General features: G+C 38.1%; 1 protein-coding gene across 5 annotated transcripts; it reads right to left on the reverse strand.

The window, feature by feature from the left end:
- Positions 1 to 1,885: 1,885 nt before the first annotated feature.
- LOC117399648 (tRNA-dihydrouridine(47) synthase [NAD(P)(+)]-like) lies at positions 1,886 to 11,911 on the reverse strand. Of its 5 annotated transcripts, none has more exons than XM_059022490.1 (14): positions 11,853 to 11,911; positions 10,891 to 10,991; positions 10,052 to 10,343; positions 7,996 to 8,634; positions 6,594 to 6,635; positions 5,628 to 5,780; positions 5,115 to 5,231; positions 4,901 to 4,966; positions 4,692 to 4,802; positions 4,506 to 4,602; positions 4,250 to 4,325; positions 3,600 to 3,788; positions 3,188 to 3,316; positions 1,886 to 2,961 (listed from the first exon to the last, which is right to left on the reverse strand). In XM_059022490.1, exons 1-14 carry the CDS (start codon positions 11,901 to 11,903, stop codon positions 2,889 to 2,891), a joined length of 2,136 nt encoding a protein of 711 aa, XP_058878473.1. In that variant the 5' UTR covers positions 11,904 to 11,911; the 3' UTR covers positions 1,886 to 2,888. The 5 variants fall into 5 exon arrangements, with proteins under 5 accessions (XP_058878473.1, XP_033854840.3, XP_033854841.2 ...); XM_033998949.3 differs by lacking the exon at positions 11,853 to 11,911 and adding an exon at positions 11,321 to 11,457; XM_033998950.3 differs by lacking the exon at positions 11,853 to 11,911 and adding an exon at positions 11,317 to 11,407.
- Positions 11,912 to 12,763: the final 852 nt, after the last annotated feature.

Consider the following 12,763-nt stretch of genomic DNA (forward strand, 5'->3'; position numbering starts at 1 on the left):
CCCGAGAGCCAGAGGGGGAGGAGCTGCCGCTGCCAGAGCCCAGAGGGGAGGAGCTGCCGCTGCCAGAGCCCAGAGGGGAGGAGCTGCCGCTGCCAGAGCCCAGAGGGGAGGAGCTGCCGCTGCCAGAGCCCAGAGGGGAGGAGCTGCCGCTGCCAGAGCCCAGAGGGGAGGAGCTGCCGCTTCCGGAGCCTAGGGAGGAGGTGACGAGCGTACCTCCACCACAGCCCCGACCACCACCCCTACGGTCCAGTCCGGTGTCGCTGCGTCCAGTCCCTCACCCCTTGCTCCTGGACACCCTGTCGGTTAGCCTGGACCTCCCTTCACTTGACCTGGAGCCCAGGAGTCGGCAGGATCGGGCACAGTTCTCCACCTGGTCCCCTGCTCCGCTCCTCCCGGACATTAAGACGTCGCTGTGCTGCTCCCAGACGTCGCGTACGCTCCCCCTGGTCGCTGCGTCGCTCCCCCTTGCTGACCGGACGTCGCTGCACTGGGTCCCAGCTGCAGACCTCTGCCCGCTACTGCAGCCTCCAGTGCCCCGGTCGTCGTGCCGGTCGCCCCTGACAAACCGGTGGGGTCCCTCGTCGCCGGTGCGCGGTCTCTACCTGGCTGACCCAGGACGTGGACCGATCCACCCTCGAGTTCGCCCGTGGAGGAGGGCGAAAATTGACATTTATGGACTCGAGGGTGGGTGGTTGTGTTTTAGGGGAGGAGGTGGCCGTCTCATGGCCGGTGTCTTGGAAAGACAAGGGGGGGGATATGTAAAATAGCGGGTTATGAGAAACAGCAGGGAGGGGGTTAAAACCTCCCTGCGAGAGAATGTTCCTTTGTTTGTTTGTGTTGCTTTATTGTTTTGTTAATTGTTTAATTGTTTTATTGTTAATTGTCTTCCGCACCTGGGCGTTATTAGAAATTAAGCCCAGGTGCGGGAGTTTAAAAGGGAGAACAAGCAGTCTGCTCGGGGCTGCTGAGTGGAAGGAGGCAGTAGGTGCGCTGTCTCCGAGTAGCCAAATAAGGGAAAAAGTAAGTGCTGTGTGAAACCAGTGTGTTTGTGAAGACGGGTAAACAGCTTAGCTGTCCCGCGTTAGTCAGGGTGTTTCCTGAAAGTCGAGTTAGTGCTCCAGAAGAGCTAGGTGTTATTTTGATTTTGTGTATTTTGTTTGTTTCCTGTTTATTAAAAAATTGCGCAAACGCGCTTAAAAAAAATCCATTTCTGTGTGCCGGGTCGATTCTTAAAGGGGCAACGAACCCGAGTGGGTGCGAATCGTTTACATTATATATATATATATATATATATATATATATATATATCATTGCTTAAAGGATTTTGTGAATCCACTTAAATGGTTTCATACAGGGCAGCTGCATTTTTTTGTTTTTAGAAAATGTATATTAATGACAAACCAAGCCTTTTTTTATGAAGTAAAGGACATATTTCATAATTCTGGGAAATTATTTCTTTAACAATAACAAACATGTTTCAAACTAGTCACTGACTTACCACTCATTGTGGACATCCTACCACTGATTTCACAGACCCTGAATAACACTCATCTTGCAATGCCTTGTGCTTTTTTTCCCACACTGTGGGCCATGGCCAAGAAAAACATGTTTCAGTGCTTTTTCCAAACATGGCCAAAGCATCACTGGGGGATTGTGGGACAGTATTGTGCTGTGTTTTAAAGAACCCTGTAGCAGTACTACGTTCAGAGGAAAAACAAAAAAATCTGCCCGAGCACAGGATGCTGCAACTGAAACAACGTTTCAACGCAATTTACTTTTGGTAGAAATAAACAATAAATATACAGGTGCGTTGAGTGTACAAAGAAATATATCTTCCGGGTAGATCAAATCTGCAGCGTAATATATGTATATATTTATTAATAGATTTGGAATCATACATTTTATTTTTTATGCACAAATTAAAAGAAACAGTTACAGTACATATTTTACTTTTTTATGGCAAAATGCAGCTGAAAAGATATGCAAATACCTTATTTAACATTTCAATAACAAACAAAATACAAAAATAATTCAAACTTCTGGTTAATTCTAAATCAAGAGCTATTTTAGGAAATGGTTGTAGAACATTTTGTTCTGGTAATTGTCTGACCTTCCCTCTAAAGGCAGGTCTTGGTTAGTAATGCAATATTAGTACTAAACCATCTCTGTATTAAAAAACACCTGCTCTTACCCACCACTAAATACCAGAACAGATTTCCTTTTATAAATACTGAGAGACAGACACCTTGAATAAGCAGCTACAGATGCACAGTCCCAAGTTATTGACTAGTTATTCACTGTATGTACTGTACTACCTTGGAGATGAAAACAATACACCAAAACCTGAGAATGCGTTTGTCCATTTATCAAAGCGTGGTAATATGGAAGACAATGAATGAGGTACAAGGTTTGCATTTTATTTTTACTTTACTGTGCTCTAGGTTGTGTTTCTTTTAGGGTCACCACAAAATTGGAAGGTAGTCTGTCAGAGAAGCATATGTAATAGGATATAAATGTATTTAAAAGTGATTTCAAGCTGTCTAACACACTTCTAGAAAACTAGCAATTACCCACCAAGTAATTAACTGATAAATATTAGCCTTAAAACATTTTGTTTGCATAGATACATCAAATCTGTACATAAATAGACCAGTAAATTTCAGATGGATACCCTTAATATATTTCTGGAGTTTTAATATACAGCTAAACCTGCTTCAAAGACTCACTCAAGACCAGGGATTTTTTTATAAAGGGGATTGTAATATCAAAAAGCTTGAACAATGTATTTGTTTCAGACAAAAATAAAATGCTGGTTGTAAAATCTACAAGCAATGCAAGCTCTTCTGAAACAAAGCAGTATCGTGAAGCAATCTTGCAGTAAGCACCGTTTACTTGTATGAGTTCGCTTTGTGTTTTGGCAAGAACGTAAAATTTGAAGGCACTGGACCCAGCAACATTTCGCTGTAAAAAAGAAAAAAAAAAGAAAAGTTAAATTGCTTGAATTAAGGACTTTAGATTTTGTTTACATACATACCAACCACTGCTGTAAATAAATACACTGCTGTAAAAAAGCAACACATCTGTTTTCTATTGTTATTCATCTACTGTTAATTTTATCTAGTCCAATTCTAAAAGGCAGCCCAAGACTAAATGTAATTGAGTAACGGAATAAAAATATGTTTCTTACCTGATTTTGATCCAGTCCCCTACATTATGACTTGCCATCAGTGATTCCAAGTAATCCCTGCCTAGATAGAATGGAGGTCTTTCATTGAGCTTTTGTGGAACATGCTCCAACAAGCCCACTGGAATATACCTTGGGGAATACAAAAATAATTTGATTTCTTACATTAAGTTCTTAAGTTTGGAACATTTTTACATATTGATTTAAAAATGAGCATTCAAAACCAATAATGTAATCTTATTTTAGTTTTTCCAAAAATGAATAGACCAGATGACACCCCCCCTCTCGCGGAAAAAAATAAAAATTAATAGCACAGAATATTTCCTCTATCAGCAGCTGGTTATTTCACACTAGTTGCAATCCTGATATTTGTAGTGAAAACTATGAACATTACATTATATAAATCACTGCTTACCTGCACAAGAAAGATAGCCACTCAAGAATGAACTTTCTGGTCTTCTCCACCCCCTGAGTGTCTGAACCCCAGTGCTCCAAACCAAAGTTTGTAAAATCTTTCAGGTTGTCAAATCTTTCACTGGATGAGATGTCCCAGTGCCTTTGTTCTTTTATTTCAGTGAAGATCCAAGGCTTAATTAGAGCACCTCTGTAAAAGCATGGGACATGTGTGTTATAAAGCAGACGATTTATTTTCAGTGGTACGTGAATTATTAGCTATTTGTATCTCTTTCAGCACTATGTAACTTTACTAAAAGACTAACCTAGGATAACTATTTTTAATAGTTTCAATGTCTTGTACAGCAAAGAAAATGTAAAAAACTTGAATTATCTTTCCTAGAGCTAGAAAGAGTTTATTTGGTACCAAGTATAGCAGTGCCATATTTAAAATGTTATCCTAGGATTACAGGTAGTTATTTCTAGAAATATCATAATAAAACTTATTAAGATAAATGCAAAGAAAGAGGAAAACTAAAATTATGCCACCATTTCCATCTCTACTATTATGAACAGAGCAATATTGGTTAATATTATGGATATCACAGGGTAGAAACAGAGGGAATATTCAATAAATCTTCTTGTACAGAAAAAGAATTATCCTTGTTTTACCTTGCAATCATAATTCCAGAAACTCCGGTCTCCCTGGCTCGCATTGCATCTTCATAGGAGAGTATATCCCCATTACCTGCAAGAAAGTACAATACTCAGACCTTCTGTTTTTAACCCAATTCTCAAACTTGTGCTTTACGATACATTAACCAAAAATTCTTGCCTTAATAGATACGAAATGCTCCCTATTGACCATACTTCCCTTACAAACACAGAATATATTTGAATTTCAAAAATATAGCTAAATATTTCTTACCAAAAAGAGGCATGGGACTAGCTACTTTTGAACAGTGGTCTATGTATTCCCAGTCTGCTGACTTTGTGTAACGCTGTTCCCGTGATCTCCCATGAAGCTTAACAAAAAAGGAAAAAACATACAACTTGTCAACATGTGTTGCTCAGTAGACATAACAATGTACTTCTTGATAAATAATATACATACTGTGACAAGGGATACACCCCAGTTTTTTAAATCAGGTATGAGTTTGTGAGCAATGCTGACTTTTTCTTGTACACCCGTCCGGATCTTTACAGTTAAAGGAACATCCAAAACCTGCAGACAGTGCCCATAATGTAAGGAGATGGATTTTGAGAGTATAAGGGGCATAGATGGAACAATTAAAAAGTGTTACATGATAAACAGAGACTCACCGAGTTCATTCCTTTTACAATCTGCTCAAATTTGTTTGTGCGAGTCATCAGCCCACAGCCACCACCCTAATGAAACAAGAACGGTTTGTTTGATCAAGTAAGCAGCATGTTTGTAAAGGGACAAAAATATTCAATCTAGCTTCTGCAAATAAAAACAAATACCTGTATTTAAAAAACAAAACAAAAAGTAAATTCTACAGCTCGACCATTTTACCTTTTTGTACACAAGATCGATGGGGCAGCCAACGTTTATATCCACAAAATCCACATCGATGGTTTGATTGAGCAGTTCTGCACATTTGGTCATGGTGTCAGGAAACGATCCCTCCAGCTGCAATGATTAAAATAAGTATTGTTTTAATGATAACATAAAAAAAGAAAGACTATTTTGTGTTCTCGGTACTATTCCATTGCTTTTTGAGAGTCCCAAACGCTTTTCATTGTAAAAGTAATATTCAAAAACAAGACTACAAAAGGATTTTTTTGTGTCTGAAAACACGTACAAAAACATGCACTTCTTCCAAAACCACAAACGTCACTTAAAGAAAAGGGCCTTGTGGTCTCTAGAGCAGTGGATATTTCTCTCTCTCGTAAGTGTACGGAGGCATACACCCTCTCCAGGAATAGTTATATTAAAACATCCAAGAAGTACGTGCTACATCATTTTCAAGGGCCGGGACGTTGTCAACGCCCCACCAGGTGGTGAAACAAGACAGGGTTTTCTAACCTGGACACCAAAAATATCTTCAGTGTGGTGTCTTTTCAGCAAGGCCCATTCAGAAGACTGACCCTGTAGCAAATTCGTGCACATGGCCATTTCTCCACAAGTGATGTCAGCTCCGAAACGTTTGCATATTCGACGGAAAGGAAGATTTCCACACTGGAATGAAGGAGACTGGTTATAGGATGTGAATATTCACTCCAGATAACATGTACTGATAAAAGTGTACTAATCTAGACACAAAACACATTAAATTAATGCAGGGCTTTGCAATATTTAAAAGCAAATAACATATGTTGGTTTGCATATTTTGAATGTTTTCTTTACCTGTAAGCCAATCTATATGGTACCTTAGAAACCTTCTTTACTAAACCTTGTTAGGATTGGAAGAAATAAGTGTTTGCTTTTACCAAACACAAACCTTTACAACTGAACAAATGTTTAGGATGTAAATTAATACAGATGTAATATTTACACTGTAAAATAATAGATGGCAGGCAGTGTAATATCATGTATTTATTTTTATTGTACATTGTAGTGCTGTAATTTGAAAATGATTCCCCAGACAATTCTGAATTTTCAAAATTCACTTTGTTACTTAGAGAGATATTGATTAATATATCAATGATGTAGTAGATAGCATAAGAATGCATTTTTGTACAGTGTATACAGTGACTAAGAATTGGTATCTACTTATTATTATTATTTATTTCTTAGCTGACGCCCTTATCCAGGGCGACTTACAATTGTTACAAGATATCACATTATTTGTACATACAATTACCCATTTATACAGTTGGGTTTTTACTGGAGCAATCTAGGTAAAGTACCTTGCTCAAGGGTACAGCAGCAGTGTCCCCACCGGGATTTGAAACCACGACCCTCCGGTCAAGAATCCAGAGCCCTAACCACTACTCCACACTGCTGTTCCAATACCAATGGTGTATAAATAAGGTGGTTCTTTTTACATACCGTTGTTAAAGGTGCAAGGTAAAGCTTATCTCTGAAGTCCACCTAAAAATGCCAAAACAAATCACATCTCAAATAAAAAATATATGCACATATATTTATTGCTTATTTTCGGGGTTAAGGGCGTTATTGAAATGCATTTTCAAAAAACAGTTGTGATCCTTTCATATAAGTTACATTAAACAAGTATATTTAAAAATGCGCTAATTCACTATATAGATAACACAACAATAAGTGCAGATGCTGAAGCACACCTTCAGTGAACTGATAGCCATTACTCGTAATATCATATTCTGGACAGCTGCCTGTTTAGTATCAATGACCAATCCTTTGTAATGTGATTGGTGCCGTCAAAACAATAAGTTTGATCAGTTTTTATTTATAATCACAACACACTGATGCACATTAACTGCCTTCTTCGCAAATCATGAGTAGGAATGTGATTTTGTCATGGTGGTCACGGAGCCCGTGAATTTTGACATTTGTTTCCACTCAGCGTGAAAATAGGAACAGACCAGTTCGTGTATTTTGAATTGGTTTCAGTGCAAAGTTAAATCGGTTAGCAAATGTCAGATAAAGGTGAATACTTACACAGAACTATAAAAAAATAATAATAATTGGCAGAATTAGGTTCTAAACAACTAGCAGAGCAATATCCCACACAATTTCATGAAAGCGGAGGGAGCAGCTTTAGGAGAAACAAACTTCAAATTTATTTGTGTAATTTCGTGATAGGGAATTAGTGATAGTCATTGCGTAATTACGTGATATAATTTTTTTTATTATTATTATTTGTTTTTATGTATGGCAGCAATGCGCTTCCGTACAAATTAACCAAAGTCTTTTGTGCAGAAAATATACCTTGCATACACTTGATAATCCAAACCCTAAAGGGAGGACGGTTTACAGTTCTGGAGAAGCATGAACCCTTATTTGCAGCTCTTACAGTTGTGTGTGGAAGTGTGCGTTAAAAGAAAACACATTAAATACATGCTGAATACATTATATGTTTACTTTGCACAACTGCTCAAATATTACAGTATATTACATGAATAAATCAATATATTTAAGTTCAAATCTTTGTAGCGGTGACCATTCTGTAAAATTGTGTATTTTTAGCCGTGACTGTGCCGTGATTTTTACCGTGACAAAATCAGATTCCTAATTCACCCCAACTGTACTACAGATAACATTATCATTAACTGAGGAAAAATAAATGTGGTTTGACATCATCTTGCACAACTTGGTGTCTCCATTTTTATTATCTACACTACTCAATAGAATCATGGGCTACATTTAAAAAAAATATTTGTATGTGTATGTATGTATATATATATATATATATTTTTTTTTAAATGTACCACAGCTTTGTATTGTTCATTAACATTATGTGAATATGACTTACTTGCTTCTTTTCACAAGCCCTGAGCTTGACAATGTCTTCATCTGTCACGGCACCCAGGGTTTTCACACTGCTATTTTTCCCACAGTCCACTTGAGAATCAAATGAAGAGCTTATATTCCCTACTTCTGAAGCACAGGGAATGCCAAGTACAGCTTCTGTGTTGACTACAGGCTGCGTGTCCGAATTTAGTGAGTCCTTGGGGTCACCTATTGAACTGTTGTTCTGTCCTTCGGCTGTACAGGACTTCTCATTCACTTTCTCAGGTACTGACTGATGATCTGTATCTTTCTTTCCTACGTTACCATGCTTATTTCCTTTGCTCATCTGTCTTAGGTAGGCATCAGATGCCTTAAAGTCAAACTTCCTTTTTCGCAAATTTTGTTGAAGCTCTTTGCTCAAGGCGTTTTTAACCATCACCTTCCCCTCCATATTCTTCACTAGCTCCTCATTCACCATGTTTTTGAAGTTCTCTCCGATATGAGCTTTTGCAAACCTGCAGGTGATACCGTACTGGCACTTTCCAAAGTTCTCATGCAGGTAGCACTTGTTCCCCACATCTGCAGGCTTCAGCTTTAGGTATGCAGGAATATCATGCAAATATTTGCATTTGTCCCCAAAAAAGCATTTGGCAGCACATTCCTACAAATTCAAAAGCATTCAGTTTAATCATAGTGTTCTCTGAGAAGATTAATTAGATCCAACTTGTAACCAGACAGAGGTTAGTCCTTCTCCTATATAACAGTGGGTCAACACACACATTGGTGACTCCAGCTAAAGTGGACAAAAGGGGGTTGCTCAAAAGTGTTGTAAACAAACTTTAAATTGATACCAACATTATCTGACCCCACATGGAGAAAAATAAGGTCAAAATAAAGTTTTTAAAAGAACAAAAACGGGTTCATATTTCTGTGTCAGGGAGAACATCTTCCGGTTAATGGGGGAAGTTTACTTTTAATACTTGCAGATGTATGTTGAAACTTATATAAACTTTCTCTTTAAGGCATATGACTAACTTGCCCTAACTTGCCCTAAGTTTGTAAGTTGTCATCTCTGGAATGTGGTTACTGGAGGACAGTGTCACCACAGCAACCATATTAGTTGGGAGTTTAGGGTTAAAGAAAGTATTTGAATATTCTTGCACAAGTAGAATATATAGAAAGAGAGCTTGTGAGCAGAACTTTTGAGTTGCCTGTGGAAAGGCTGTCATAGGCCATCCTACTCCCGGATATTTAGGTGAGGATCTTGAATATTTAACTAGTATCTGTAATTGCGGCCTACATTAATAAACAAGACTTATAATTCACTTGATTGTCACTCACTTGAAGCCCTTCCTACAAATAACTTAATGATTTATGAATCAGCTACTTTAATGTAAATTGTTTTACTCTAATATTTGCCATGAGCTATTACCATCTATTTATTAAAAAAAATATTTAACAAAAAAAGTCCTACCAATAACTGTGGAACTTGATGATCACTGGAAAGAGTCTACAACAGTGCAAAGATTAAAACATGTTCACTTGAAACTGTGTATGGTATATTGGTCCACAAAAACGTACCTTCACCTCAAAAAAAGGAACTAGGTTACAAATATGTTGGCAATGTTTCTATAAGTTGTAAAAACAAGCTGGTCCACTGTTAAAGGACTTAATCCTCAACCAACTTATAAGGAACTGGTGTGATGAGTATAAACCGGTTCAGACCACCAACTGGGGTACCCGAAGACATGATTTCTGTTTTACTGTTTGATTTAACCTTTTGCTTATTTTTACTGCTCAATGACATTCTGTAACTTTGTGAACTACATAACTGAATCATGTATTTATTTAACTATTCTGTATTCAATAAACTGTTCTACTTTACCAGCATTGTTACATAATGTTATTGATACACCTTCGTCGTAGATTTGAACATCTGAAGTATTGGGGTGGATTTCCCAGGTGATTTGAGACTACTATACTGCTCTGATCAAACTTAAGGGGGATGATGGTCTTAAATAATTTTACACCCTGAATTGTCACGACAAGAACAAAATCATTATTACTCAATGCCATACCTGAACTACAGAGGGGCAGAGTCGTTTATCATCATAGGCGTTTGGTTTCACGTGAGGCCTACTTTTGTTTTGCCCTTTTGCTCTCTTTTTCTGCTGTTTCTCTCCTTCTTTTTTGTCTTTATCACTCCATTCATCAAGCTTAATCCTTTTTGGCTCTGGTTCCCCGGTCCCCTTTTCTGCTACAGCATCATCACCTCCTTCCGCTTTTGGCTCCTCGCTATCTGTCTTCTTCTCAGCAGTGTTGCCTCCAGAATCTAAAAACTCGTGGAACTTCTCTCTAGTTGTGAGGAACCTAAAGCGAACATTTGGAATATCATATTATAAACATAAGATACTATGTATAGGTCAGATATTGAATTTCTGTATTATTATTTTGCATAAAAACACAATGCAGATTTTCCAAGCAAACAAGACAAAAATGCAGCAACTGCATCATAAAATGTTCAGGCATTGGTGTAATTCAAGGTTTCACCAATGTTCTATTACAATCATTCTACTTGATACCTTAGTAGTTACAGTCATTGGGAGGGTATAGTATGGCATGCTGCAATATTACAATCCCATTATCACAACTAGTGACCTAAAGCATGCTTAACTAGTATCAACTTGTGCCAGTACACTCCGAGATGAAAAAGAAAACTGCTGTACTAAGAACGTTATAAGTTTATACATATTAGGACTCCCTGCTGCAACAACACTGTTCGCTTTCATGTTTACACAACTGCAAACAATGTTGCAGATGGGAGAATTTAATGTGTTTTTATGTAAAGACTACAGGGGTTTCTGTTACCCCTTAAACGGCAAGCACGGTGGTCTTGTGATCCTGTTTACCAACTTACTGAGGCTTGATGGCTGCTATTCCTTTGCAATTAGTATTGTTCGGTTCTGTGTTACCGGCGCTGGTGGAAAGGTGGTTACTTTCAGTCTCTGCCATAGTTGCCTAGGAAAAAAATGTGAGAGGAGACTTAAAACTTGGTAGTGTCTGTGTCCTGAAAATGGCCTAACAAAGTTATTTTGATTAAAAACATCTCTGTCAAAAACCAATGTCGTAAAGACGACTATTAAATAAACCACACATCATACTGCACCACGTTCAGTTGTAAAAAAAACTGCTGCCTGCCTCAGTCAGGGTCAATTATTGACACAACTATCCGTAACATAGCACATTTCAATTCAGCGTCAACGCGTACATGGTCACTGTAATGAAACCTACTTACAAAAAAAATATATATATATTCTCCTGTGATTGTCTAACAGAAACAAACCTACAAACGTATGTTGTAGTTCCACTTGCACCACCACGTTTAGATTCTTCACTTCAGCCACAGAAACAGGAAGCGCATTAACACGTGAGAACACTAAGTACAACACACTTAACATTCCTCAGTGCGCGCACGAACTTCGTGAGAAGTGGTTCCCAGTACTTATTATTTCATAATTTGTAACTTTGTACGAACCGGAACGGGAGTTTAAGTAAAACTGGCCCATTTTCAATACATGTTAGTTCTTCCTCTGTCAAGTTATCTGAATGTTGTTATTTGACACAGAATACAAGCAAATTGACTTTTTAAAAATAAGCAGCTTGTTATGCAAGTGAAATGGCTTTTTAACATTGCCTTGTTATTGTATGTTTGCAATCATTATTTGAGAGAGAGTGCAAAAAAGAGAAAGAGATAATAGTTGGGCCAAGCAGTTAAAAGCCACATTGTCACAATATATTGAACGAAAAGGTATGTTCACTGCCTGTACTTGAGACGGTAAAAGAAACACTATTATTTCAGAGACTTTCTACAGAAATAACCTGTGTTGGGAAGAATCTGTGTTGCGTTCGCATCCTTGCCATACCAGTCATTTGATTTGAACCTCAGACCACAAGGTCCTCCTTCTATGGAATAATTGGCGCCTTCCCCCCGCCTTAAGACCCACCTGTTGACTGCATTGTGGATCGCTTGATCTACCCTATGCACAGGACTTTACTGGATGCTCATTGTAGATATTACTTGTTATAATTCTAACTGGTTACACTGAGCATGTTGGTTTCAATATTGTGTTATGTCAATTAATTGCTGCGAGTCAGAAAAGTGAAGGAACGTCCTGTCCCAGTTAATTATTATTATTATTATTATTATTATTATTATTATTATTATTATTATTATTATTATTATTTATGCATTTGGCAGACGTCTTTATCCAAGTCGACCACAGGTATTACAGGGCAGTACAGGGTTACACAACTTTAAGATTAATATTTAAATACAGTATACTTTACAGTAAATGCAATACTACAAATAGAATAGGATTAAACATATCTAATTATATATATTTTTATGGGGGGGGGGCAGTTAAGCGTTTAGTTACTTACGCTTATGACAACTCACTTTTCAAATACAGTAACTGTTTAGTGTGCGTCGGATCTATTTTTATAACGCAACGAGTTTGCGCAGAAATCAGAAGTAGACAACCATGGATAATAAAATGAAGGATCAGACCGAGTGGGCGGGGCTTAGATCGGAGCCCACTCTGCTAAGTCTGTTGCGGAAAGAAACACGGAGTGCGTTCACGAGAGGCAGCCTTTGGTAAGTCTGCGCAGATTCTGAAACTTCATTGGCTACTTGCTCCGATTCTGTGCAGTTTCTGCGCAGAATGACGAAAGTCTGCGTGTCGTGAACGCACCCACGTTGATGGGTTGCAGCGTAAAGGAATATCCCCTAG

This window comes from Acipenser ruthenus, chromosome 4, assembly GCF_902713425.1.
Source record: "Acipenser ruthenus chromosome 4, fAciRut3.2 maternal haplotype, whole genome shotgun sequence".
NCBI lineage: Eukaryota > Metazoa > Chordata > Actinopteri > Acipenseriformes > Acipenseridae > Acipenser > Acipenser ruthenus.